We start from the raw sequence: 27,991 nt of genomic DNA, 5'->3' as shown, positions 1-27,991 counted from the left end.
CTTTTAAATTTTTGACCCAGTGACAGTGGAGAAGTGGCTATATATTCCCAAACCAGCAGTGTATATGAGTTGGAGGATAACTTTCAGTGTTGGATTGACCATGTACCTATTGCTGATGCTTTTCTAGGAGGAGGAGTCTCAGGTTTGGAAAGGGCTTTTGAAGGGGTCTTAGTAGAGGATTCTGAAAGCAAGTATAAGATATTGATTTAAGACTCAGGACCTGATCAAATAAGAAATCACTGCCAGTCTAGACATAAACTACCAATGAGTTTCCTGAACTCTGATTGGTCGAGTAGTGCGTGATTAGATTCTGATTCTGAATCTTCAGGTCAAGATGGATGTGGAGTAAGCAGCGCAGTATTTAGAGTCCTGGGCCCAGGAACACAGAGCTCATCTGCTCTGTCTGCTTTTCCTTTTCTTACTTACCTTCTTTTGGAAAGTTCAGATGGAATTGTTGGCCACGAGGCATCCAGCACATCAGAGCCAAGTTTGTTTTCCAGGTGGTAGCAGCAGAAAGAGGTATGTTTGGGCTCAGTGTCTGGTGTAAAACCTGGCAGCATCAGTGGAGGCTGATTTGGTGTGGTAGGCCCAGTGTAGGGTTTGGGCCCAGTTCAGGACCCCTGCGGCTTCAACTGGCATTGCCGAGATCGGCCAAGTGCAGCTATATAGCAGTGATGACATTGTGAAGGTAAAATGGCGTTGAAGAATGGTGACTGTTCCAGCAATGACAAAGGGATTCAAGATGGCCCACTGCTTTGGGCTGATGTTGGAATCAGCATCGTCATCGGGCTGGAAGACCTGGATCCAGGCCCATGGCTAAGCTACTGAACAAGAAAGGCTGTAATGTTGAGCTTTGAACATAATTTCTTCACTTTTTACCTTAAGTCATACATCTTGGATTATTTTCTATATTTCTAAGATGGTGTTGGATAATGGCAATATTATTCAACATGTTTTACTGTATTTGTAACAAGTACATGTGACAATAAACAAATGAATCAACTGATGTCTGGCTTGTGAGGCATGCTATAAATATGGTCATCTCCTGATGTCAATTCCAGGATAAAAGGAATGATTAGCCTATTATCTCAGATTTTCTTTAATTGGCACCAATTACTTTTTGTCATGAATGCATGTGTTTTTGATTAAATATGTCATGAATAAATTGCTGTTTTGAGTTTGTGGATCATGTATATATTGGTTGCAGGCAGATGCTCCATTTTAGTTATTTGAAAAATCTTTTGCTGTGTTTTTGGTTGTACTTCAGCCTATGCTACTGATCTTTGGGCATCCAGTGAAGAAGGATCTGGGCAGATCGGAGAACTTACTTGTGAATCAGCTCCTGGGCCTGAACAGGCTGGCTACAAACAGGTTGAGAGTGTGCTGCAGACAGGGTCATATCTGTTGACTGTTTGCCCCTCTTCCACAGATATGTCTGTGCCTGGGTGTCCCTGGAGAGGGAGCATGCAGTGCCTGTCAATGCTCTCGAAGCCTCGGGTGATATAATGTCTTATTTCCCCATTCAACTCCATTTTGATTTAGTCCACTTCCATTCTCTTTCCCCTCCCCTATCCCACCATTGATGCTTTCTATTGCCCATAATGGGCTTTGCTTGTAAAAATTCAACCAGCTGCATAGGTGTTTTTACTAGTGGCAGTTATTAGTTTAAAAAGAAATGAATTTTGGTCATGGGCAATCACTCAATTATACATAATAGTACTTCTGGGTAGAAAGTAAATAAATAAAGACATGCCTGAGCATACAGTGTCCATCCATGCTCTCAGAGGCTCTTGGAGAGAGGTTAGCATAATGCTTTATTTCCACCTTCAGTTCCATTTTGATTTAGTGCCTTCCTTCTCTCCTCACCCTTCCCTCACTTTTGATGGTTTATATTGATCCCAACGGGCCTTCCCATGTAAATGCCTATTTGACTGCATGAGTGATTTACTGGAGGCAGTTAGTAGTTGGAAAAATGATGTCACGGTGTTTTGGTGGTGGGCAAACCATTCTGTTGTGTGTAAGAACACTTCCAGATATAAAGAAAAGGAAAAAAAAGACTGCCTCTCCCTCTCCTTTGAGAGTCCACATTGCCCTAATGGGATTTGCATGATTTACCAATGAAGGTGGTTAACAGATGAAAAAATACCAGAAGTCACCAAGTAATGGAAAATACTTCATTCAGTTGTGTGTAAGAGTACTCCTAGATATATAAAAATAGATGACTGTCTGAGTCTCTTGATCATGGTGGGAGTGTTCCCACCTCTGAGCCAGGAGGACTGGGTTCCAATCCCACCAGCTCCAGAAGTGTGTCATACCATTAAAGAACAGTTTGATTAGAAAATATCAAAAAGAAATCTGTTTTTGGAGACCTTCTGCTGGGAAATATCTTTTATTGTGACTTTTGTTTAAAAAGTCCAATTAGAGTCATAGAGGTGTACAGCACGAAAACAGACCCTTCAGTTGAAATCATCTATGCTGAACAGATATCCGAAATTCATTGTCCCATTTGCCAGTATTTGGCCCATATCCTTCTAAACCCTTCCTGTTCATATGCCCATCCAGATGCCTTTTAAATATTACAACTGTACTTTTAAAATTAGATTGAAAAGTATTTATGACTTGAAATAAAGCAATGCTAAACCAATAAAGGATTTTACAGTAACACTTAATGATCTCTACAAAGTACAGTTAACATAAGTAGATCACAATCATCAGTATTTACAAGGTGGTCTAGGTAACTACTCTTCCACATTCGTTTGCAAGTGCTAAGAGTCCCAAAAAAGAATTTATAGCTCCAAGATTAAATAATCAGCCACTAACAGAAGATAAGTCTAATACATAAAGCATTTTTAGATGTGATGATGCTGGATTATAATTAACCTCCTAATTCCTATGTTGGTGAGTTAATACAGTGCACTGTTAGATGGTACACATGCCCATCACTGTTCATCTCTGGTAAAGGGAGTGAATATTGAAGCTGATGGATAGGATGTTAATCAAGCCGGCTGCTTTTCCTAGATGGTGACAAACTTCCTGAGTATGGTTAAAACTGCACTCATCCAGGCAAGTGGGGAATATTCCATGACAGTGCTGATTTGTGCCTTGAGTTGAGGCTCTGATCAAGAAAAAGAGGGAGGCACATATCAGATACAGACAGCTGGGAACAAGTGAGTCTCGGGAAGAGTATAAGGGCAGTAGGAGTAAACTTAAGGGCAGAATCAGGAGGGCAAAAATGGGACATCAGATGGCTTTGACAAAAAGAATCATGGAGAATCCAAAAAGATACTATAAATACATTAAGGGCAGAAAAGTAACTAGTAAGGGAATAAATCCCTTCAAAGATCAACATGGCCACCTTTGTACAGAACCACTGGTGATGGGTGAGATAGTAAACCAATATTTTATGTCAGCTTTTTTCTGTGGAGTAGGAGATGGAAACTAGGGAACTTCAAGTAATATATAATAATGCCTTGAAAAGGCATATTCCAGAAGAGGAGGTGCTGGAGGTCTCAAAATGCATAAAGGTAGATAAAGCCCCAGGCAGACATAGTCCCAGTACTTGTTCGGGTGATTCCCTGAACATTGTGGGAAGCTAGGGAAGAGATTGCTGGGCCCCTTGCTGTGATATTGCATCATTGATAGCAACAGGTAATGTGCTGGATGACTGGAGATTGTCTAATTTGGTGCCTTTATTTATGAAAGACCGTAAGGAAAAGCCAGCGAACCATAGATCATTGGTGGGTAAGTTGTTGGAGGAGGGATGGGATTTACATGCATTTAGAAAGGTAAGGACTGATTAGAGATAGTCAGCATGTCTTTGTGCATAGGAAATTGCGTCTCACTAACTTAATTGAGTTTTTTGAAGAGATGGCAAACATCGGTGAAGGCAGAGCGGTAGATGTTATCTGTTAGGATTTCAGCAAAACATTCAAGGTTCTGCATGGTAGACTGGTTAGTATAGTTAGATCACATGGGATCTGGGGAGCTAGCCGACTGGATACAAAACTGGCTCGAAAGCAGGATACAAAAGGTGATGGTGGAGGGTTGTTTTTCAGACTGGAGGCCTGTGGCCAGTGGTGTGCCACAAGGATCAGTGCTGGGTTTACTGCTTTTTGTCATTTACATAAATGATTTGGAAGTGAATATAAGAGGCATGGATAGTAAGTTTGCAGATTAAACCCTCAAATAGTGGACAACAAAGGAGTTTATCTCAGAGTACAACAGGGCCATGATCAGATGGGTGAACGGGCCATGGAATGGCAGATGCAGTTTAGTTTAGACAAATATGAGGCGTTGCATTTTGGTAAGGCAAACAAGGGCAGGACTTATACAGTTAATGGTAGGGCCCAGGGGAGTGTTGCCAAACAGAGACCTGGGGGTGCAGGTTCATAGTTCTTTGAAAGTGAAGTTGCAAATAGACTGGGTGGTAAAGAAAGCATTTGGCATGCTTGCTTCATTGGTCATAGCATTGAACGTAGGAGTCAGGATGTCATTTTGCCAGTGTACGGGACATTGGTGAGGCCACTTTTGGAATACTGTTTTCAATTCTGGTCGTTCTTTTATAGGAAGGGTGTTGTTAAACTTGAGACTTTTCAGAAAAGATTTACAAGGGTGTTTCCAGGATTAGAGGGTTTGAGCTATAGGGAGAGGATGACTAGCCTGGGGTTTTCTCCCTGGAGCATCGGATACCTAGGAGTGACCTTGTAGGGGCTTAAAATCATGGAGGGCACGTATAAGGCGAATAGTTTTTTCCTAGGCTGAGCAAGTCCAAAACTAATGGCATAGGTTTAATGTAAGAAAGGGAAAGATTTAAACAGGCCCAGAGGGGTAACTTTATCACAGAGTCTGGTGCATGTAGTCAATGAGCTGCCAGAGGAACTGGAGGCGTGTACAATTACTACATTTAAAAGGCAACTAGATGGGTACACGAACAGAAAGGGTTTAGAGGGATATGGGTTAAATGCTGGCAAATAGGACTTGCCTGGTTGGTGCAGATGAGTTGGACTGACAGGTCTGATTCCATGCTGAATGACTTTGACTGATATTGAGCATGTAAGTAACTCGTCACAGAGTTTCCTGTCTCTGATTTGTTCTTGTAACCACAGATTTATATGGTTAGCCCAAACTATCTTCTGGTTAGTGGTAACCCCCTTAATCCTGGGGGATTCAACAATTGCGATGCCACCGACCATCTGGGGAGCTGGTTAGGTTCTGTCTTCTTGAAGATGTTCATTGCCTGACAATCACATTGCTAATAATCAATAGGGCAGTTAATAAGGTATTTGCAAATTGGGATGTTTGCTTTTATCAGTCAAGGCTAGATTACAAGAGTAGGGAGGTAATGTTGGAGTTGTACAGAACCTTGGTTAGACCACAGATGGTGTGGTCTAAGTTCTGGAATCCACACTGTAGGAATGATGTGATTGAACTGGACAGCTGCAGAGGAGATTCACCAGGATTGATTGATTGATTTTATTGTCACGTGTACCAAAATACAGTGAAAAGCTCCGTCTACGAGCAGTACAGGCAGATCACAGCCAACAAAGGATTTATAGATCAAAAACTCTTAGAGGCATACAGGTTACATTTCAGATTACATTATTTGAGGTTACAGCCCATTCAACAGTCTGATAACAGCTGGAAAGAAGATGTTCCTGAATCTGCTGGTACATGTGTTCAAGCTTCAGTATTTTCTGCCTGATGGAAGAGGTTGTAGGAGACCATTACTGGGGCGCAGCAGGTCTTTAATAATGTTGGCTGCCTTTCCGTGGCAGCAAGCCATGTAAGTAGTGTCTATGGATGGAAGGTTGGCTTCCATGATGGTCTGGGCTGTGCACACCACCTTCTGTAGTTTCTCACAGCCCTGGGAAGAGCAGTTTTCATGCCACGCTGTTATGCATCAGGACAGTATGCTTTCAATGGTGCATCTGTAAAAGTTAGTGAGGCTACTTATGGGACATGGCAAATTTCCTGAGCTGCCTGAGGAAGAAGAGGTATTTTTGTGCCTTCTTGGCTGTCACCTGGATTTGGCCTGGGATGGAGCATCTCTGAATGAATTGGATTCAAACAGTGCTACTTAAGAAGTTCAAAAGTTACTGTTGATTGACAAAGACAGCTCTTCACACAACAGGATTACCATTATATAATAAGTAAATTACAACATAACTTAACTTTTCTTACCAGATACCAAAAGAATAGAGTCAAACACAGATACTTTACAATTATATTTCAGTTAATTACCAACAAAATAATACAACGCCATACAAGTTAAAACAATCTCTATCATAAAATGACTACACAAAAGCAAAGTCTTTATGAATACTATTGCATTCTCATATTTAAAACATATTAGAATTTTCTCTTGTCTATAATGTAACGGAATTATTTTCAAACTTACAGACTTAGATTTGGATTTAGCAAGACTGAGAGAAACCTACCAATTCGACATATCATAGAGTCACAGAGATGTACAGCACGGAAAAAGACCTTTTAGTCCAACTCGTCCATCCTGACCAGATATCCTAAATGCATCTAGTCCCATTTGCTAGCATTTGGACTATATCCCACTAAACCTTTCCTATTCCAGATGCTTTTTAAATGTTGTAATTGTACCCGCCTCCACCACTTCCTCTGGCAGCTCATTCCAGACATGCACCACCCTCTGCGTGAAATAGTTGCCCCTTAGGTCCCTTTTAAATCTTTCCCCTCTCACCTTAAACCTATGCCGTCGAGTTGTGGACTCTCCCACCCCAGGGAAAAGACCTTGTCTATTTATCCCATTCATGCCGTCATGATTTTATAAATATCCATAACCTCAGCCTCTGACAATCCAAGGAAAGTAGCCCCAGCTTATTTAGCTTCTCCCTAACACTCAAGAGCTCCAGCCCTGGCAACATGCTTGAAAGTCTTTTTTGAATCCTTTCAGGTTTTACAACATCCTTCCAATAGCAGTGTCCTAACATAGTTGAACAAACTGATTACAGATATCAAGAATGTTCTTTGGTGACATAAGTATAAATGTAAACAAGCACTCTTGAGTATAGACTAAGGTTTTCAATGCTGGTTGACTGTATTCCTGAATGGAATGACGCTTCACCTCTTAATTCCAACTGTCCTGTGTCAATTTGGAGAGATCAGTGATATAGTTTGTAAGTCCCAGGGCTGGGAGCTGGAGCTGGAGCTGTTAGCTCCAGAGACACAAGCTCAAATCCCAGTATTCCAAATGATAGAATTTAAATTCAATTGATAAAATCTGGAATAAAATCTCAGTAATGGTGACCATGAAGTTATCATTTATGGTAAAAATTTAATTGGTGCACTAATGCCCTATAGGGAACTACATCTGCTATCTTCACCTAGTCTGGCCTACATACAATTCCTGACCAGAGCAAAGTGACTCTTAAATGCCTTCTGGAATAGACGAGCAACCTATTTCATTTAAGGGCATTTAGAGATGGGCAACAAATGCCAGCTTTTTCAGTGACATATACAGCCTTGAGAGGATAGATTTGTTTTAAAACATCTTGACATGTCAGTTCTCACTGAACTCCATCTTTCCATCCAAATTGAAAATATTTTAGTATGTAATTAAGTGTGTTCAACTAAAAGTTAAATACTGCATATTTTCTTAACACCCTTATAATTTTGCTCCACAACTACTTGATGCAGTGTGTTAGAGATTGGTCTTCAATTCATGGAGACTCCAAATTTAACCTGGAAGACTGCCATAGCGAGATGTGCAAATACACCTTCATGTGATATCCAAAAGGTATTTATTTTATGCGCATCTTAATTTTCTTTTCTGATCAGATGCTTCATTGCAATCGTGGTCCTTTTCTCCTTTCTGAACATTTGCAATGGTTGCTTCATCCTATTTTTAAATTCATTCACATTCATCCAGCACAGGAGGAAAATAAAAACACCCTAGAGATACAAACCATAACAAGATATTAAATTTGTAAAAAAAACACACTGAAGAAAGAAGTTTCTTATATAGAACTGCATATTCTCTTCCATTGCAAAAGCAGCTGACAAAATGAGTGAATGTCTATGTCTAGGTATTATATTGGATTGGCAATTCACGTTTGCTATAATTTTGCAGCATAATCAGCAGTAATGTAAGGTAGTAGACTGCCTATTTTGACATTCATTTAGTCATGAGTCTGGAGCATTGAGGAAGATGATTGGCTTTCATTTAAGGATTTCCTGAAGAAAATAGGGCTAGTATTTTGACCTAGAAGGTGCACTGACCAAGAATTTATGAACATGTTTAAAAACCATTAAGTGAGGACCAGTGATATTATGCTCACTGTGGAATCAAATAACTATGGCTGTGGAAAGGGCTTTAAACTAACAGGGGGAGGTGAGGGTTTGGGAGAGGGGAGTTGGCGGCTTACAAAGCAAAACAATTTGGCCATATTACAGGCAGTTGTTTTGGAAAAAGACTCCCAATGTGAGACAAGAAGGACAGAGAGTACAGAGAAGAAAAATAGCAGCAAATTGGGTAAATGGGAGAGAACAATGTTTAAAAAAGACAAAATATGTGGCTCTGCTTGATTGTACATTGTATTCCAAGCAACTAAAATAGTTAAAGGTACAAATAGAAGTCAATGGGTATGATTTTATTGCCATAATAAAGAAATGGTTAGAAGGAGATTAAAGATGAAAAGTAAATCTCCAGGGTATGTAACTTTTGGAAGCTCAGGCTGGAAGGAAATGGTGATGGGGTAGCCTTTTTTGGTACAGACAGAATAAGTACAATAGCAGGAAATGACCTTGAATCGAAAGACACAGAATCCATAGGAGTTTTGTTCCATTCATTCATAGGACATTAGTGTCACTGGCTGGCCAGCATTTATTACCCATTCTTAGTTGCTCTTGAGAAGGTGGTGGTGAGTTGTCTCCTTGAACCATTGCAGTCATGTGCTGTAAGTTGACCCACAATTCCCTTAGGGAGGTAATTTCAGCAACAGTGAAGGAACAGTAATATATTTCCAAGTCAAGGTGATGAGGGGCTGAGTGGCTTGGAGGGGAACTTGCAGGTGGTAGTGTTCCCATGTATCTTCTGCCCTTGTCCTTCTAGATGGAAGTGATCATGGATTTGCGACCCAAGGATCTTTGTTGAATTTCTGCAGTGCGTTTTTTTGGTAGCACACACTGACGCAACTGAACATCAGTGGTGGAGGAGTAGATGTTTGTGGATGTAGTGCAAATCAAGTGGGCTGCTTTGTCCTGGATGGTGTCAAGCTTCTTGAGTGTTGCTGAAGTTGCACTCATCCAAGCAACTGAAGAGTGTTCCATCACACTCTTGACTTGCGCTTTGTAGATGGTGGACAGGTTTTGGAGAGTCAGGAGGTGAGTTACTTGCTGCAGTATTCCTAGCCTCTGACTTGCTCTGAAGACATTGTATTTATTTCTAGTCAGTGGTGACCCCCCCAGGATATTGATAGTGGGGAATTCAGCCACACTATTGAATGTCAAGAGGCAGTGATTAGGTTTTTTCTAATTGGAGATAGACATTGCCTGGCATTTGTGGGACATGAATGTTACTTACCACTTCTTAGCCCACGCCTGGATTTTGTAGGTTTTGTTGCATTTGCACATGGATTGAGGAGCAGTGAATGGTGCTAAACATTGGGCAATCTTTTGTGAACATCCCTACTTCTGACCCTATGATGGAGAAAAAGTTACTTCAATTTTCATGTAAATGAGGAAAGTCAAATTGATAGAGGGACCCATGAGGAACCAATCAGTGTATTCAGAATAGTTCCTGGAAACATAGATGTTGTGGATCCAACCATGGATCCGGCTGTCTTGGACCTCATGCTGTTTTTTGAGGTAGGATTGATAAATAAGGTCAGACTAAAAGATCCCCTAGGAAAAAGTGACCGCAACATGGTAGACCTGAGCAGTCAGTTTGAGAAGGAGGAACATGGGTCACAAACAGCTGTGCTAAACTTAAATGGGGTAATTTCACAGGAATAAGGGCAGGGATAGCTGGAATGGACTGAGAAAGGAGTTTACCAGCAAAGGCAGATTGCAAAAGCTTCTTTAAGTCTTTTCACTTATTACAATAAAGTCCATGGTAATGGAAGAAGTATAGTAGCGTGGATAGAAGATTAATTAAAACACCACAGGGTTCAGATAAGGGGGGCATTTGTCGGATGGCAATACCACAATTATAATGTATATTAATGACTTTAATGAGGGATATGAATGTACTATCACTAAGTTTATTGATGACGCAAAGATAGGTAGGATGACAAATGGTGAGGACAGCACAAATGTGGATATAGAGAAGTTAAATAAGTGGTCAAAACCTTTGCAGATGGAATAAAATATGGAAAAATGTGAGTTTATCCATTCTGGCAGGAAGAATTGAAGAAGTGAATATTATTTAAATGGGAAAACACTCAGAAAACTGCAGCATACAGAGTTTTGTGAGCTCTCGTGTATACGTCACAAAAATCCAGTGTACGAGTTCAGATGATAAGGAAGGCAAATGAAACGTTGGCTTTTATTTCAAAGAAAGTAGAGTATAAAATAGAGAAGTCTTACTAAAATTATACAAGGCACTAATTAGACCATGCCAAGAATACTGTGAACTATTTTGGTCTCCTTGTCCAGGGAAAGATATCCTGGCATTGGAGGTAATCCAGAGAAGGTTCAATAGGTTGATTAGGTTGTGTCTGTACTTATTGGAGTTTAGAAGAACGAGAGGTGGCCTTTCTGAAACATATATCATTCTTAGGAGCATTGAAAGGGTAGATATGGAGACAGTGTTTCTCTTTTGGTACAAGTCTAGGACAAGAGCAAATAATATCAAAGTCAGGCGTTGGCCAGTTGGAACAGAGATGATGAAGTAGTTTTCTTTTCTCTGAGAGTGTAGTCAATCTGTGGAATTCTTTGTGGCAACAGGCTATTGAAGATGGGTTGTTACATATATTCAATGCTGAGATAGATATATTTATAATCAGTAAGGAAATCATGCCTTCTGTAGAAAAGGCAGGAAAGTGGAGCTCAGGATTATCAGATCACCCATGATCTCACTGAATAGCAGAGCTGACTCAATGGGCTGAATGACCTTCTTCTGCTCCAACATCTTATGAACTTAAAATGCTGTAAAAATGTAGCAGATTATATAGCAATTATGCAAATCTTATGACACTTCTTCAGACCAACTGTTTAAGTTTAAAAATAATTTTCAGTGTTGTTCTCTAAGCTGGTCTTTTACAACACAGGATGGAATCTATTACACCCGGCACTTTCCCCTGCAACTGCAGGGAGTGCTACACTTGCCCCCACACCTCCTCTCTCATCCCCATCCCAGGCCCCAAGATCACTTTCCACATCAAGCAGATGTTCACCTGCACATCCGCCAATGTGGTATACTGCATCCGCTGTACACAGAGCAGCTTCCTCTACATTGGGGACCGCTTTGCAGAATACCTACGCTCAGTTCGCAATAAACAACTGCACCTCCCAGTCGCAAACCATTTCAACTCCCCCTCCCATTCCTTAGACGACATGTCCATCCTGGGCCTCCTGCAGTGCCATAATGATGCCACCCATCGGTTGCAGGAACAGCAACTGATATTCCGCTTGGGAACCCTGCAGCTCAATGGTATCAATGTGGATTTCACAAGCTTCAAAATCTCCCCTTCCCCCATTGCATCCCAAAACCAGCCCAGCTCGTCCCTGCCTGCCTAACCTGTTCTTCCTCTCACCTATCCCCTCCTCCCACCTCAAGCTGCACCTCCATTTCCTACCTACTAACCTCATCCCACCCCCTTGACCTGTCCGTCCTCCCTGGATCGACCTATCCCCTCCCCACCTCCCAACCCATACTCTCCTCTGCACCTATCTTCTCCTCTATCCATCTTCGGTCCGCCTCCCCCTCTCTCCCTATTTATTTCAGAATCCTCTCCCCATCCCCCTTTTCTGATGAAGGGTCTAGGCCCGAAACGTTAGCTTTTGTGCTCCTAGGATGCTGCTTGGCCTACTGTGTTCATCCAGCCCCACACTTTGTTATCATGGAATCCGTTACTTATTCCTCTCTCTTACCTGCAGAGAATTTAGTATACAAAAAAGAGTGCTGAATATGCTGTAAGCTTCTTCAATAAGCATCAAATAGCCAGTAATCCAACACATGCCCAAAGTCACTGTATTAGCAAAGACCATAGCAAAATGCTTCTGAAGAGTTTTCTTAAAGTCCCTGGAGTAGAAAATATGTAGAAATTACATCGAATTTACAATTCATAATTAAATTTGGAAGCAAAGCAGAAGAACGTACATTCCTTTAAGTTTATGTTGAAATGCCACAACTTCTAGAAATTCCAAAACTATTTATTTTGAATTACAGCAATTTTTCTAGCAGTTGGCATACTTATGTGGCCAAAACAAACATGAATATGGTTGTAAAATACAGTTATGGTCCAGTAATTCTAAGGAAAAACTGGTACTGACCACCACTTTTTGTATAACAAATGTTTTGTCTTACTGTAACTGGACAGGAAGCTAAAAGCTTGGATGCTTCAAGCCACCTGACCACAACTGCAAGTTCAATATGGATAACAGACATGCCTAGACATTTAAAAACTCTTGATAAGTCATTAAGGGAGAGTGTAAATTTAGCACTGACCAGATGAAAAGCTGAGAATGCAAGTGAGAGATAAGTTGTCTCAGGAAAGCAATGGTTTCCGTGGAACATAACCTCTTTTTTTGCATAAGTAACAGTGGCCATTTTACCTTCTCAGCCAAGAATGATTCAAAAACACAAGCTGCCAAACAAAGAGATTCTATCAACCATCCAGAAGAAAACATCTCCAGGCAGACAATGTGTGAGAAGAGGGAGAGACATTGACATCTCAAAACAGCAACCAGCCTGCTAGAAAGTAACTGGGCAGCTAAAAATGGTAGTCAAATTACCAGTATAAATATTGACAGATATTATTAATTGTTACTTAGAAAGTCTACATCCGAGATAACATGGTTTTGTAAAGAGAAAGTCATACCTTACTAATTTGATTAATTTTTTGAGGAAGTAACAATGAAGGATTAATGAAGGAGGTGCAGTGGATGTCAGTTATAGGGTTTTCAGTAAGGCATTTGACAAGGGCCTACATGGCAAATTGTTCAGGCAAAGTAAAATCATTGGATGGGATACAGGTAAAAATGATGGATAGTAATCCTTGGTAGTGTTTTTGCAAATGGAACGTGGTTTACAGGGTGTTTTGCATTGCTCAGCATTTTGTCCCTTTATTTTCGTGGCATAGGTTAATGATTTAGTCTTAAATGTGGGAGACATGGTTAGGAAATTTGTCGATACTCCAAAACTTGGTGGGGTAGCTGACAGTGAAGAGGATGTCTGTCAAATGCAGGATGATATAATGGTTCGGTTGAGTTCAGACAGGTATCAAATAAAATTCAATCCAGAGAAGTGCAGTGTAATGCATTTGGGGTGGGTAGGAAATGGAGGTGCAGCTTGAGGTGGGAGGAGGGGATAGGTGAGAGGAAGAACAGGTTAGAGAGAGTACACAATAGGTAGAAAAATATTTAGAGGAGTAGAGGAAGTGAGTGACCTTGAAGTGTATGTGCATAATCCCCTAAAAGGAAGTACAACAGATAGATAAGGTGGTAAAAAAGGGATTCCTCCACAATCCGAGATAGCAAGAACTGCAAATGCTGGAGTCAGAGCCAATACAGTGTGGGGCTGTGTAAACCCAAAACATTGAATTTCCTGCTTCTCTGCTGCATTCCTCCAAACAACATTCCTCCACATTCATTGGGTGAGGTAAGGAATACAAGAAGCAGAGATGTAATGTTGGAATTAAATAAGATGTTAGTTAGGCCAAAACTGGAATTGTGTGCATAATTCTGGTCACTACATTACAAGTAAGGAGAGAGTAAGAGGAATGTTATATGTGCTTGAAAATTGGAGTAATGAGAAAAGGCTAAATAGGCTAGGGTTGTTTTTCTTAGATAGAGAAGGCTAATGGGTGATGTAATTTAAATGTACAAAATAAGTAAGTACCTAGAGTGGGCAGAAAAGACCTGCTCCCCACAGTGAAAAGGCCAGGGACACAGACATAAGGGGGTTGGTAAAAGAATTAGAGGGCACATGAGGAGAAATATCTTTCACCCAGAGGGTGGTAGGTGTCTGGAATTTGCTGCCCAGTTAGGTGGTTGAGATGGAAACTCTCAACACTTTTAGAAGGAACCTGGATCTGAAGGACTGTAACCTGTAAAGCTACTGATCAGGAGCTAGGAAATGTGATGAGAATGGATGCCTATTCGGCTGCTGCAGGCACGCTGTCAAGTTGCCTTGGTCAGAGAGGGGTGCCCTCTCTCATTACAGGGAGACAAATATTTTCGGTTTAATGTGAAGGTCACCATATCTCAGACAAGAGGAAACATTGAGAAGGAGAACCCTTCACAGGAATGAAACTGGAGCTGGAATTGAACCCACTTTCTGCATTGTGAACCTACTTTCTGCATCCAACCAAATGAGATAACCAAATCCCACTACTATAACATTCCCATATTCTCAGTCTCTCTCTCACTCTCTCATTGATGATGCAACAGAAGGTTCTAATGGGTTATATCAAAGAGATTTATTGGAGCCTTCTGGTTTATTTCAATCTTGGTGACTATAATTTCTTGTTAGTAACATTATGTCTTTTTTCCTAAAGAATCTTCAGTAACTAATTAATCTTAAAACTGTTAACACCAAAAACATGACTGTTGGTCTTCTCTAACTTAAATGTTGAACATTAAACTCAAAGTTCATGAGTTCCATCAATCTACATTTCACCGACCATGTGGTGGCCATGCCTGGAGGTTGTGATGTGTGGAAACATTTTTTTATCTGATTTAAATATCCCAGTGGATTGTGGAGACAGAAGCAGCTTCTCTGAAGGTTGTGAATCTTGTTAAAATCAATTGTCAAAACTTGAACTGGATCAGTTGCAGATATGAATGAACAGTTACTTTATAAGATATTTTAATCAAATTTTATAGTTATTTTCTGGTGTTGAAAAGATAAAGATAACAAGAATTCACTCATTAAATAATGCACTGTGTGTGTTAAACATGCTTGGCTCTTCAGCAAATCATCATCATCAGACTTCACAGTGTTGGTATGCCATTTGTTAAGGAAACTTACATTGTTCTATGTATTATTAAGTAAGATTCCGCTGAAATGTGACCCACAACATAAAACCATAGTGATGTGTAAAATATTGCAAAAGCTCACCCTTTATACGCTTTCAAGTTTTTCTTGTTGCAAACCATCTTGGACATGATCAAACCAAAGATCATCACATTCATAAGCAGTACCAAAGACACTGGGAGGAAGAATGCCCACAAAAGTACATTACTTCCACTAAAAAAACCAGACTCTCCAGGAACAGCAAGCCAGCAGCTGCAATTAAAACACACACATTATAGTGACCAATATTGCAAGTAAGTGTAATTCTTAATGTAAATTTCATATACAAATATTTATAAATATTAATCTATAACATGATGAGCTACATTATGAGCCATAGACCACTAAAGAATTTTGAGAATGAGTTCGAGTTTACACAACTATCTATTTTCCTTCCTCTCCTTAACCTCAGAAATATTCTCAAAACAGGTTTATACTTGGAGAGGAATTTTAACGCTCTTAATCTAACACCTGAGTTGGGGAAATTATTGGAGTCTATTTTAAAGAGCAGAGTGACTGTGCTTTAAGAGAAATTTGGACTAATTAGAAAGAGCCATCATGGATTTGTAAAGGAGAACATGTCAATTTAACATAATTGAACTTTTTAATGGAATATAGAAATCTATATCTAAATACTTTTTGCACAATATTTGTCTCAGAACAGTGCAGATTTATGTCAGAAGCATGCATTAGCAGTTACATGGGTTTGCAAAAAGAACACAAGCTACCTTATAGGAATGGACTTTCAGGTGGTGAAGATGGACCACAAACTTTTGGTAAAACTATTGGGATCAAAAGGAATCTCAAAATTCTTTTGTTTTTCTGAAGAAGTGTCCAGTCCCGAAACATCAGCTTTCCTGCTCCTCTGATGCTGCTTGGCCTGCTGTGTTCATCCAGCTCTATACCTTGTTATCTCAGATTCTCCAACATCAGCAGTTCCTACTATTTCTCAGAATTGGTTCAATGTTTTCAATAATTCAGGCGTACATTGATGTAATATAGCAATGGCATAATCCATGCTGCAGGCAAGTTTCAATTTACCAGAGAGACAAGATCAACAGTGCGATCAACAAGCAGAAAAAAGACATTATTCTCGGGGAAGTATTAAGAGTCTTATTCTACAGCTATATGAAACTTGACCAGCCACTGAGAGAAAACTGAAACAAATTTTTGCAGCTCAAAAATATGACAAGGAGTGCACAAAGGTCAAACAATTCCGTGTGCAAGGATGGTCAGAATATAGTCCAGCAGACCAAGTGATGAAGAAATATGGCAAGGAGAAATAACAACTAACAATGAAAGGAAGAACAATCTAACAGAAACTCCACAGGAAACACCTAGGTATCATGAAGAGCAGAGCAAGGACACTATAGTGTGGTGATTGAAAGACATACAGGATGATATTTTGTCACAGAAAATGTGGGTCATTCACAGTGCTTACAGAGCCAATTGCTTCATCAAGATTTCTGAAAATGCCATGGGAAAAGTTAGTAATGGATTTGTATGATTCTAGTGAGAAGAAATGTTTAGTCCTAACTAACTATTAAGCAAGATAGGTTGAAATGGCGAGACTTTGTTAAACCATAACAGACACAATGATCAGATCATGGAAAAAAGCATTTATGATTCATGTTTTCCTGACAGAATTTTTAATGGACATTGTATCCCAATTTATGAATGAAGATTACAGGAAGTTCACTTCAGAGGCAGGCACCTTCCAGTTGACAAGTTCTCTACTCCATCCTCAGCTGAACAGAGAGGTGGAAAGAACAGTCCAGACTGTGAAATCACTGCTGCATAAGAATCCAGACTGGGAATTAGCTCTAGTCAGTAACGGAATAACACCAGCGAATAATGAGGACTCACCAGTGGAACTATTAACTGTTAACAGGAAGGAGGTTCAACATAGAAGTAGCAGTTTAAGAAAACAGCTTCAAGCTAACTATAACTTCTAAAAGAAATTAAAACTACAACACAGCATAAAGTAGCAGAGGTGGTATAGCTGTAGATACAGGGCAAAAACTTTGGTCAACTTTAAAGCAAGGGCAGCAAATCTGGTTGGAGGAGAGAGTCAGAAGTCACGGTCATCAATGAAACAGATCAACCAAGATCTGTCATTGTCAGAATGCCTACAGGGACATTCAGGAAGAACAGAAAATTATTGATTTTACTTGAGGCAAGAAATAAGACAGACTGTGATTATCACAGGATACTGCATAGGCATATCACTTTCCACTTCAGACAAGGCACAGAGTGCTACAAATACTAGAGGCCTCCTATAACACCACCACCCTGGTGCTGAATTCAAGCAAACAAGACTGGGATATCCAGTCCGAGTTCCAGATCATCTCAACCTGCGAGATTTGGACCTGGCGTAGTTTGGACAGGAGATGGTGATAATGCTGCTAATGATGTTAATAATTACAAACACTAGGCAAGGTCGGGCTACTGGAATAACACAGACTAAGTAGGACGAAAGTTGGGGGCAGATGTGGTATGTTGAGATTCGATTGAGCTATGAGGATGTAACTGATGAACAGACTCTGACATCAGCAAGAAAGAAAACATTAGTCTAGAATAAGCATGAGAAAAGAGAGGCGTTAGACACCATTTTAGAGAGATATATTTCATAATCTACAGTGTGCGATGAGATAAAGGTGTGTTACAGTACAGAAAGAGCTGAACAGCCTTAAAGGTAAAGTTACCACAGTGCTAATGGATCATAAGGCTGTTCTCTTATTAGAGAGAGACCACTGGTGGTGGTCTAACTTCAGACAAGGGGAGAGGCTGAGAAGTAGAGTCCTTCACGGTAACCTCCGCTGGTGCAGAAATTGAAACCACACTGCTGGCATTACAAACCAGCCATCCAGCCAACTGAACTAACTAACCCCAACTTGTTGACAAGGAGCAAGCAGCCTCAGGGATAGCACAGATGTAGACACACACAATCCAGAGATACACCAGACTAGTATCTCAATATACAGGTGGCTTAAACCACAGTAGAATTTTTTTAAGAAGGTTAGGGCTGGAATAGAAAGGGGAAAAATGTTCAATATATCAATTCAAATCTAAGCCAAGCCACATTCGACGTGTGGTCTCCAGCTCTGAACTCTGCATTTTGAAAGGATATACTGACCTCAGAAATAGTTCAATACGGAATCACGAGGATATTACCATGCCCCAAGGGGAGAGATTAGGTAAACTGAATTCATATTCCCTTGTCAGAAGTTATGGATTTGTTAAATTGAGCTCAAAGTACATGTTTTTCTGTGTACAAACAGACAATACTTGCCTGCATAGCCCAACTGCAGATAACTTTCCAAAATTAAATCCTTTCATAATTAAGGTGTCAATGATTAGACTTCAGGTGTTAGTCAGTATTTCTGATAATCATTCAAGATGTTCAAACAAGAATCCCAAGGTTTGTTTATTCTGAGAGATTTTGAAATACCACAAAGACATTAACCTATGAATATGAAACATTCGAAATATTGAACCCCATAGATATAATGTTTGGAATGAAGATATTGAAGTAAACAACATTGAACTCTGACCTGTTTAGAATGCTTTTAAAAGATTCCCTAAATGTCATGAATTTCTGAAGACATTAAAGTACAAAGGCCAAGGAGGAATTAAAACAGATGAGGCAAGATTTGGCAGTGTAAAGTTGATGCAGAATCTATATCTTCCAGACTTTTTTCCTATGTGCAAATGATTCAAATTCCTGGTGTGAAGTAGACTTTCATACATCAACTTAATCACCATACCACCCTTAACTCTCTCCCAGGAATGAATTGCTCATGACTGGGATCATTTCCTGACCTACCTCAGTAATTATAAACATTTTGCCATCCTGAGTTACTGAAGAATCTGTTCCAGTTGAGGTGCAGGAGAGACTTTATCAAACCTTCCAGTGTTTTTTTATATATCAATGGCACTCCTACTCAGTACTTTTCAGGGTTTCAATCCTGTTCTGTAGTTTTCCAGCAGCAGTAGGAGAGGCTTTCACATTATTTATATTAATTACTTGACTGAGGCAGAATACCAGTCCTAACAATATAAATAGCCCCTTCCTCAATGGCATGGCCAAAGATCCCAGCATTCACTGCTGGTTCGTAGGAGAGATAAGTAGGGATTCTAGAATGTAAGGCTGGGGAGTTTGATATCATTATTTACCAAAATGTTAATAATGTAAACTGTAATGCAAACAATTATGCTTTGTTTTATCACCTGATTGATGGGAAGCACTGTACTTATGGAATATACACAGATGGATCCAACACACCACGCTTCTACGGACTACCAAAAATTCACAAACCAGGAGCCCCCCTCAGACCCAGAGTGTCGCTACCTGGAACACCAACCTACAGACTAGCCAAGGAACTACACCAAAGACTAAAACACCTAGTAGAAGACTCCCACCACTCCATTCGCTCCACCCAAGAATTCCTGAACACCATCAAAGACACCAAGATAGAAGAGGATGAAATAATGGTCTCCTTTGACGTAACAGCCGTGTTCACATCCATCAACATCAACCTGGCCAAAGAAACACTGACGACACTATTAGAAGAACAGAAGACACATACACCAGACACCACCAACCTCATCAGCAAGGACAACATCATCAAGCTAGTGGACCTATGCCTCACCACCCACTTCACTTTCAATAACAAAACCTACAGACAAACCAACGGTACACCCATGGGATCTCCGATATCAGGGTTCTTAGCAGAGGCAGTAATGCAGAGACTCGAACAAACAGCTCTGCCAATCATCCAGCCCAAACTTTGGGTCAGCTATGTGGATGACACCTTTGTCATCACTAAACAAAACAAATTAGAGGAAACATTCAAGACCATCAATAATACCCTTTACTGGCATAACATTCACAAAAGAGAAGGAAAACAACAACAAACTGCCATTCCTAGATGTCACAGTAGAGCGAACAGCCAATGGGGAACTTCAAACCAGCGTCTACAGGAAAACAACACACACGGACCAAATACTGAACTACAGGAGCAACCATCCCAACACCCACAAACAAAGCTGCATTAGAACATTATTCCAATGAGCCACCACACACTGCAGCACAAAGGAACTACGCAGAGCAGAGGAAAATCACCTATACAGCGTATTCAAAAAGAATGGGTACCCTATGAACACAGTCCGCCAATTCCTCAGCAATAAACCCAAACAAACAGACAAAACGGGCTCAGAAACCATAACCACTCTCCCCTACATCAAAGACATTTCCAAAATGACTGCCAGACTACTCGGACCTCTTGGCATCAGGGTAGCCCACAAACCCACCAACACACTAAAACAGCAGCTAGTGAACTTAAATACGGACAACAAACAAAACGAACGTCATCTACAAAATACCTTGCAAGAACTGTGACAAACACTACATTGGGCAAACTGGCAGAAAGCTAGCCACCAGGATACATGAACATCAACTAGCCACAAAACAACATGACCCACTATCACTAGTATCCTTACATACAGATGAGGAAGGACACCACTTTGATTGGGACAACACATCCATCCTAGGACAAGCCAAACAGCGACACGCACGTGAATTCCTAGAAGCATGGCATTCCAACCAGAACTCCATCAACAAACACATTGATTTGGAGCCAATCTACCATCCTCTGAGAAAAAGAACAGGAAATGACATCACCAACCCAAGGAAACCTAACCAGATAAATAGAAAGCGGGACATAACACCAGCGCTTCATAGGAGGCTCACTGATGATGTTACCTAGAATGGTGATGAAACGTCTGAAAACTAACCTTCCAGCTCAGCGAGCAAACTGAGCTACAAATCTTCTCAAAACTCGCTGGAATATACACAGGTAGGGGCACGAAAAGAAATCCAATTGCAAATAAATTCCTTTTAACACTTCTTGAAAATAAGAAGTGACTCACAGCAAGACAATCTTATAGCACAGAAGGCAGCCATTCAGCCCATTATGCCTGCATCAGCTCTTTGACGGAGCTGCTTAGTTCATTCAAAATTCCTGCTTGTTCTTCATAACCTTGCAAAATATTCCTCATCAATATAATATTGATCGCATTTTGAAATTTCCTATGTAAGTACATAATTCATCGCTTGCAATCCAATTTGAATCAAACTGTGTGAAAAGTAGTTCCTAATTACCATGATAACAAAGTGTGAAGCTCGATGAACACAGCAGGCCAAGCAGCATTTCAGGAGCACAAAAGCTGACGTTTCGGGCCAAGACCCTTCATCAGTGAGGGGGATGGGGAGAGGGAACTGGAATAAATAGGGAGAGAGGGGGAGGCGGACCAAAGATAAATAGAGGAGAGTATAGGTGGAGAGGGGGTAGGTCAGTCCGGGGAGGACGGACAGGTCACGGAGGCGGGATGAGGTTGGTAGGTGGGAAATAGAGGTGTAGCATGAGGTGGGAGGAGGGGAGAGGTGAGACGAAGAACAGGTTAGGCAGGCGGGGATAAACTGGGCTGGTTTTGGGATGCAGTGGGGGGAGGGGACGAGCTGGGCTGGTTGTGTGGTGCAGTGGGGGAAGGGGACGAGCTGGGCTGGTTTTGGGATGCAGTGGGGGAGGGGGAGATTTTGAAGCTTGTAAAGTCCACATTGATACCATTGGGCTGCAGGGTTCCCAAGCAGAATATGAGTTGCTGTTCCTGCAACCTTCAGGTGGCATCATTGTGGTACTGCAGGAGACCCATGATGGACATGTCGTCTAAGGAATGGGAGGGGGAGTTAAAATGGTTCGCGACTGGGAGGTGCAGTTGTTTATTGCGAACAGAGCGGAGGTGTTTTGCAAAGCGGTCCCCAAGCCTCCGCTTGGTTTCCCCAATGTAGAGGAAACCACACCAGGTACAGTGGATACAATATACTACATTGGCAGATGTGCAGGTGAACATCTGCTTAATATGGAAAGTCATCTTGGGGCCTGGGATGGGGGTGAGGGAGGAGGTGTGGGGGCAAGTGTAGTGCTTTCTGCGGTTGCAGGGGAAGGTGTCGGGTGTGGTGGGGTTGGAGGGGAGTGTGGAGCGGACAAGGGAGTCACAGAGAGAGTGGTCTCTCCGGAAGGCAGACAAGGGTGGGGATAGAAATATGTCTTGGGAGGTGAGGTTGGGTTGTAGTTGGCGGAAGTGTCGGAGGATGATGCGTTGTATGCGGAGGTTGGTGGGTGACATGTGAGGACAAGGGGAATTCTCTTGGGGTGGTTATTGCGGGGACAGGGTGTGAGGGATGAATTGTGGGAGACACGGTCAAGGACGTTCTCGACCAATGCGGTGGAGGGGGGAGTTGCGGTCCTTGAAGAACTCGGACATCTGGGATGTGCGGGAGTGGAATGCCTCATCCTGGGAGCAGATGTGGGGGAGGCAAAGGAATTGGGAATAGGAGATGGAATTTTTGGAGGGGGGTGAGTGGGAGGAGGTGTATTCTAGGTACCTGTGGGAGTCGGTGGGCTTGAAATGGACATCAGTTTCTAGCTGGTTGCCTGAGATGGAGACAGAGAGGTCCATCTCTGATCCTAATTACCATGGTAGCTCTTTTACCAAAGATTTTAAATTTGAGGCCTTTGATTTCTGACTGTATTTGGTCTAACATCCAGTTTTATTTTAAACACCTCTTCCTTTTAACTACTCTGCACCAAAGAGTAGTTCTGCTACTTCTCCAACGAACAGAAGTCTCTCATGCCTTGTATCATCCTAACCAAATCCTTTATAAAATCCTTGACACCCTCTCCTTCACTGGTCACCACTCGTCGTATACTTCAAGAAGATATCGTTTTATTGCACTCACATGTTTTTTTGTCTGTACATACTTTTTGGTTGAGTTACAGAAATTGTTATAATTGCAATAAGAGCTGGTGCACCTATATAAAAGAAAAATGTTATTAGATAAAGGCTTTTCTTGCCATATTGTATTAACATCATCAGTTATCTTTATTTTTCATCCACTTCAAGTCTTTCTAGAAAGTATCTAATGATAATAATATAGCATGCGATACTGAACCTCCAGTAACTAGATCCAAATGGCATTCTTTTGAGATGCATCTAGAGATTGAATTGAAGAGTCAGCCATGAGATGAATCACAGTAAATACAATCTTTCCTTTTGCTACTTTACAAAAAGGTGCACAAGTAGCAGGAATTACTGGATCCTGACTTGTATCACACTAGCATCCAAATACAAAGACCAGTAGGGGTTCAGTATCACACTGCTTACTGTTTTAAATAATCAGCAATCATGGAAAACAATTTATTTGCTGGGTAAACAGCAAAATTATTCCAACCATACAACAGAAACAAAATGTGTCAACACAGATAAAATTATTACAGAGGGGTAAAGAATTGATTCAATGGTGCAGCTTTAATAACTCACATTATCTGTATTAATTAATTGCAGCCTGAGCCAGAAGACCCATGTTCAAATCTCCATAGAGTATAGAGGCAGAAGTAGGGCATTTGGCCATTGAGTCTACTTCACCATTCAGTTATTGCTGATATGTTTCTTAACCCATTTGCCTCCCTTCTCCCTGCAACTTTGATCCCCTTACTAATCGTGAATCTCTCTGTACCTTAAAAACACCCAATGACTTGGCCTACACAACCACAGATTCATCGCCCTCTGGGTGAAGAAATTCCTCATCTCAATTCTAAAGAGTCATCCCTTCAATCTGAACATATTGCCTTGGGTCCTAGTCTGTCCTACCAGTGGAAACACCTTCTTCATGTCCACTGCACCCAGGTCTCTCAGTATTCCGTAAATTTCAATGAGACTCCCCTGACATCCTTCTAAACTCCTTTGGGTACAGACCCAGAGTCCGAAACTGCTCCTCATATGACAAGCCCTTCATTCCTAGGATAATTCTTGTGAACTTCCTCTGGACCCTACTAAGGCCAGCGTATCCTTCCTTAGATATACAGCCCAACACTGCTCACAATATTCCAAATGTGGTCTGACTAGAGCCTTCTAGGCTCAGAATTGCATCCCTGCTTTTGTATTCTAGCCCTCTTAAAATGAATGCTAACATTGCATTCTTTCCTAGCTACCAAATGAGTTTGCATGTTAACCTTAAGAGAATTCTGAACTAGGTCTCCTAAGTGCCTATTTGCTTCAGATTTCCAAAGGCTTTCCCCACTTAGAAAATAGCCTATGCCTCTACTCTTCCTACCAAAGTACTTAACTTTGCACTTTCCCACATTGTATTCCATCTGCTGCTTCTTCGCCCACTCTCCTAGCCCACCCAAGCATTTCTGAAGCCTTCCCACTTCCTCAACACCACTGTCCTCCAGCTATTTTGTATCATGTTCAATCTTAGCAACAGTATCCTCAGTTCCTTTGTCTAATTTCACCTACTCCAAAGGTGTGTCATAATATGCCTGAATAGGTTGATAAGGAAATACCTATATTAATGACTGGGGGCTGTTCTGGTGTGGGTAGTAATGTTCCTACATCTGGTCCAGAAAGTCTGGGTTCTATACCCACCTACCACTTTCATAACATGTCTGAACAGGTTGTTTAAAAAGTAATGGCATAGGCTGACATCCATTTGGATGCATTTTAAAGTCTACAGATCACATGAAGCAACGAAGAGAGAAGTACACCTCATGAGGACGTAGATAATAAAGAAAAATGGTTAGATGAAATTTAACATGGAGAAACGCAAAGTGATACATTTTAGTAGGAAAAATGAGATGAAGTGAACTACATGGCACAATTTAAGACACTGCAGCAACAGACACACAATGGACGAATCTACTTGCTCACAAATCCTTCGAGGTGGCAGAACAAGTTGAAAAGGATGTTTAAAAAGCAGAGAATCTTTTGTTTTATTTAAAGGAGACAGTGTATAACAACAAGCTAATAACAGGCTAGGTTCAGATGGAATAATTCACTTATTTCTGGGAACTAGACTTTCAGAATGAAACATTGTCTTAGGGAGTGTGCAGCAGAGATTTACTAGAATAATCAAAGGATTTTTGATATAATGTTTATTATAGTGCACTTTGCAGTCAAGGGCATTGAGTAAAGACTAGAGAAACTGTAATTGTTCTCACTAAAGTTGCAAAGTATGTTAAAATTGTGAATTGCAGATTTAGTTGACATACATCACAACTCTTAATTTATATCGATAAAAATGGTGAAATGCATGTTTAAAAAGCCAGAATGGCAATGGCGTGAAATTTGCACATTTTCAGATTTTTATGTTTAACCATACTACAACCTTCGCTGAAGTTATTATGCAGTTTTTATGGGGCAGAAATCAATTATTAGGAAAAACAAAAAATGCAGAAAGTTCAGGACAGCTGTGATCTGGAGTAGTTTTGATCAGCTCCAGAAGTCAGACAGGAATTCCTCAGAGAAGAATTTCACAGAATTTTCTCCAAGTTGGCCATTGCTTTTATCGAGCTTTCGTCTGACGAAATTGCCTGTGTGGAGATAGTATATTTTGTTTTAAACAAGCTATCATTATTGTGGGAAATAGGATGAATAAATTAGAAGATTCTTAATATTCATTATGGTTTATACTTTGATATGTTTGTAGAAGATTAAAGTGTTGAATTGCTGTGGATATTTTGATCATGTGTCTTTGGTGGAAGGTTAGCAGAAAAATCTTTACTGAACTTTGTACCTGATAAAACTATTAGAGTCAGGCTATCATAAAGATAAAGGCTATTTTCTCTTAAGCACTTGCAAGGAACAGAGGCCAGTGAATCACAAGCCTATGGACATGATATTCCATCCACTTATTTTTAACTACTTCTACTAGTATCTCTATCCAAACATCAAAGACGAAAAGATTTGCAAATTTAACTCTTTAATCAATTTTAAACCAGGTTCCATTGCATATCTCATTACAACAGAATGCTCATTCTTAGCTATTATTTTTAAAAAATGGCTGTGGTGCCTCAGCTACTTACCCCATGCCACACCAGCTGACACTGCAGCAAAATAACTTCTCTCCATTTGTTGAATAAGACGATTGTACGAACTATACAGTGCAATTCCTTGTACACACATCCAAGCAAAGGACGACAGAAGGAAGAAATGTAAAAACCATGTTGATGCAGTACAGAAGGGATTCTCACTTTGTGCTATGTTATTCTGATCAGGTGTAGCATTTGCCCAGTCACTGTTTATTGCCCCAACTAAGAAGGTGATGTACACCCCCAGAAGGGCAACTGACAGATTTATTTGAAGTTTTCCATTCACACTTGTCCGATAGTCCCTTGATTAAAAATTAAATGAAATTAGACAATGCTCAAACTGTATACTATCACAGGAAATTGTTACATTAGGCAATTTACCCTATTCCTCTGATGACACATTGAGTGTTGTAAGAAAAGTGTAATCTCATCTTTCTGCTTCGTATTGAATATCTGGACCCTTTCTGTTGTCATGAAATTAGCTGTAAATTCTAGCAGACTAGTGGCCTGTAGCATGATTGTGCAATGCAACTCTCTTTCATGCTTTCAAACTGTCCCAGTGGAGCACTTTGAAGAAGCTACCAAATTTCCCAACATCCTGAATCAACAACTGGCACCAACTGCTTGAGTCAGTTTGCTGCTGGATTTCATTCGACTGTGAAAATTGTTCTTGCCTCTATTCACCTCCAACCCAGTTGGCCCAATAATTCCAAAGAATGGGTTATGCCATTTTTACTTTGTTTTCTTTATTCTTTATTCTTTCATGAGATGTTAATATCATTAGCATGGCCCATATTTGGCATCTTTCTCTAATTTCCCGTGAACCATTTCAGAGGGCCATTAAGTGGTAACCACATGACTGTGGTCGGAGTCCCAAAGAATATCAGTGAGCCATTTGGGTTTTTGTAATAGTCAATGGTAGTTACATGTCACTATTGCTGACACTAGCGTTATAGTCTAGACTTTCTTTAATTATTTGAATTTAAATTCCACCAGCTACCATGGTGAGGTTTGAACTCTTAGTCCCAGGCAATTAACCTAGACCTCTTGATCATCAGATCAGTGACACTGGCAATCTGCCACCATCAACCCTAATGACATTACATTACAAATGTCTCCACAGAAGAAACTTCAGGCTTCTTGTGTATAATGATAAAAGACATAAAGTTCCTTACCTCATCCAGATTGGTACAATAACTGTTGCTAGGAGTCCCACAATTGATAACGTACATCCAATATACGAAATTGTGTCTAAATATTGTAAAGTTTTACCTTTAATGGTCTGTAAGCAAATTATACAAACAGTATTTAACCTCAATCTAACAGCTTGTAATTACACATCATAAATATCACAGAAATAGCAGCCACAAAATTAGATTATGTTGGATTGTACAATTGTTCTAATACTCATTATTCCTTCTAAACAGCAATACTGATTTATTAAAACTTTTTAGACAGTTACAGAAGATCAATTTCTTTACTGACCAAGTAAAATATTGTTACATCCTATAAACACAGTTCAACTTTGCAAATTAATTAAGGTATCTATTAGCACTAAGTCATACTAATCAATTTTAGTACATTATGTCGCTGGAAATGTACACTTGTTCTCCAGAGTTCCTCAGCCAAACACCCAAACTGTGATGAACTCATAATCCAGAACAAGGCTAGAGTATGGAAGAACAAGCTTGCTGACGATGAGCAGAAAGTATACTGAGAAGTGCGGTTGAAGTCAAAAATTATTTTTGTTTGAGGACTCCCTCTTGAAATTTTCTTTAAGTCTACCTTTTGATTTTCAGTGCATTGAGGAGCTTCATTTTGAACCTCACTAACTCTTTCTTTAGAGGTGACA

The 27,991-nt window shown here is 40.4% G+C and overlaps 1 protein-coding gene across 1 annotated transcript in view; it reads right to left on the bottom strand.

Annotated features, from left to right (window-relative positions):
- Positions 1–5,531: 5,531 nt before the first annotated feature.
- LOC125457913 (adhesion G-protein coupled receptor G7-like) overlaps positions 5,532–27,991 on the bottom strand; it is a 56,182-nt gene continuing 33,722 nt past the window's right edge. The window contains exons 10-15 of the mRNA XM_048542698.2: positions 27,315–27,421; positions 26,134–26,441; positions 23,010–23,082; positions 15,254–15,421; positions 12,064–12,214; positions 5,532–7,923 (exon numbers count right to left, since the gene is read on the bottom strand). Coding sequence (XP_048398655.2) covers positions 7,789–7,923; positions 12,064–12,214; positions 15,254–15,421; positions 23,010–23,082; positions 26,134–26,441; positions 27,315–27,421 — 942 coding nt within the window. The 3' untranslated portion in view covers positions 5,532–7,788. The remainder of the gene's footprint in view (positions 7,924–12,063; positions 12,215–15,253; positions 15,422–23,009; positions 23,083–26,133; positions 26,442–27,314; positions 27,422–27,991) is intronic.

This window comes from Stegostoma tigrinum, chromosome 14 (assembly GCF_030684315.1).
Source record: "Stegostoma tigrinum isolate sSteTig4 chromosome 14, sSteTig4.hap1, whole genome shotgun sequence".
NCBI lineage: Eukaryota > Metazoa > Chordata > Chondrichthyes > Orectolobiformes > Stegostomatidae > Stegostoma > Stegostoma tigrinum.
Note: the sequence above shows the minus strand (reverse complement) of the source record. Positions and strands in the feature narration are given on the sequence as shown.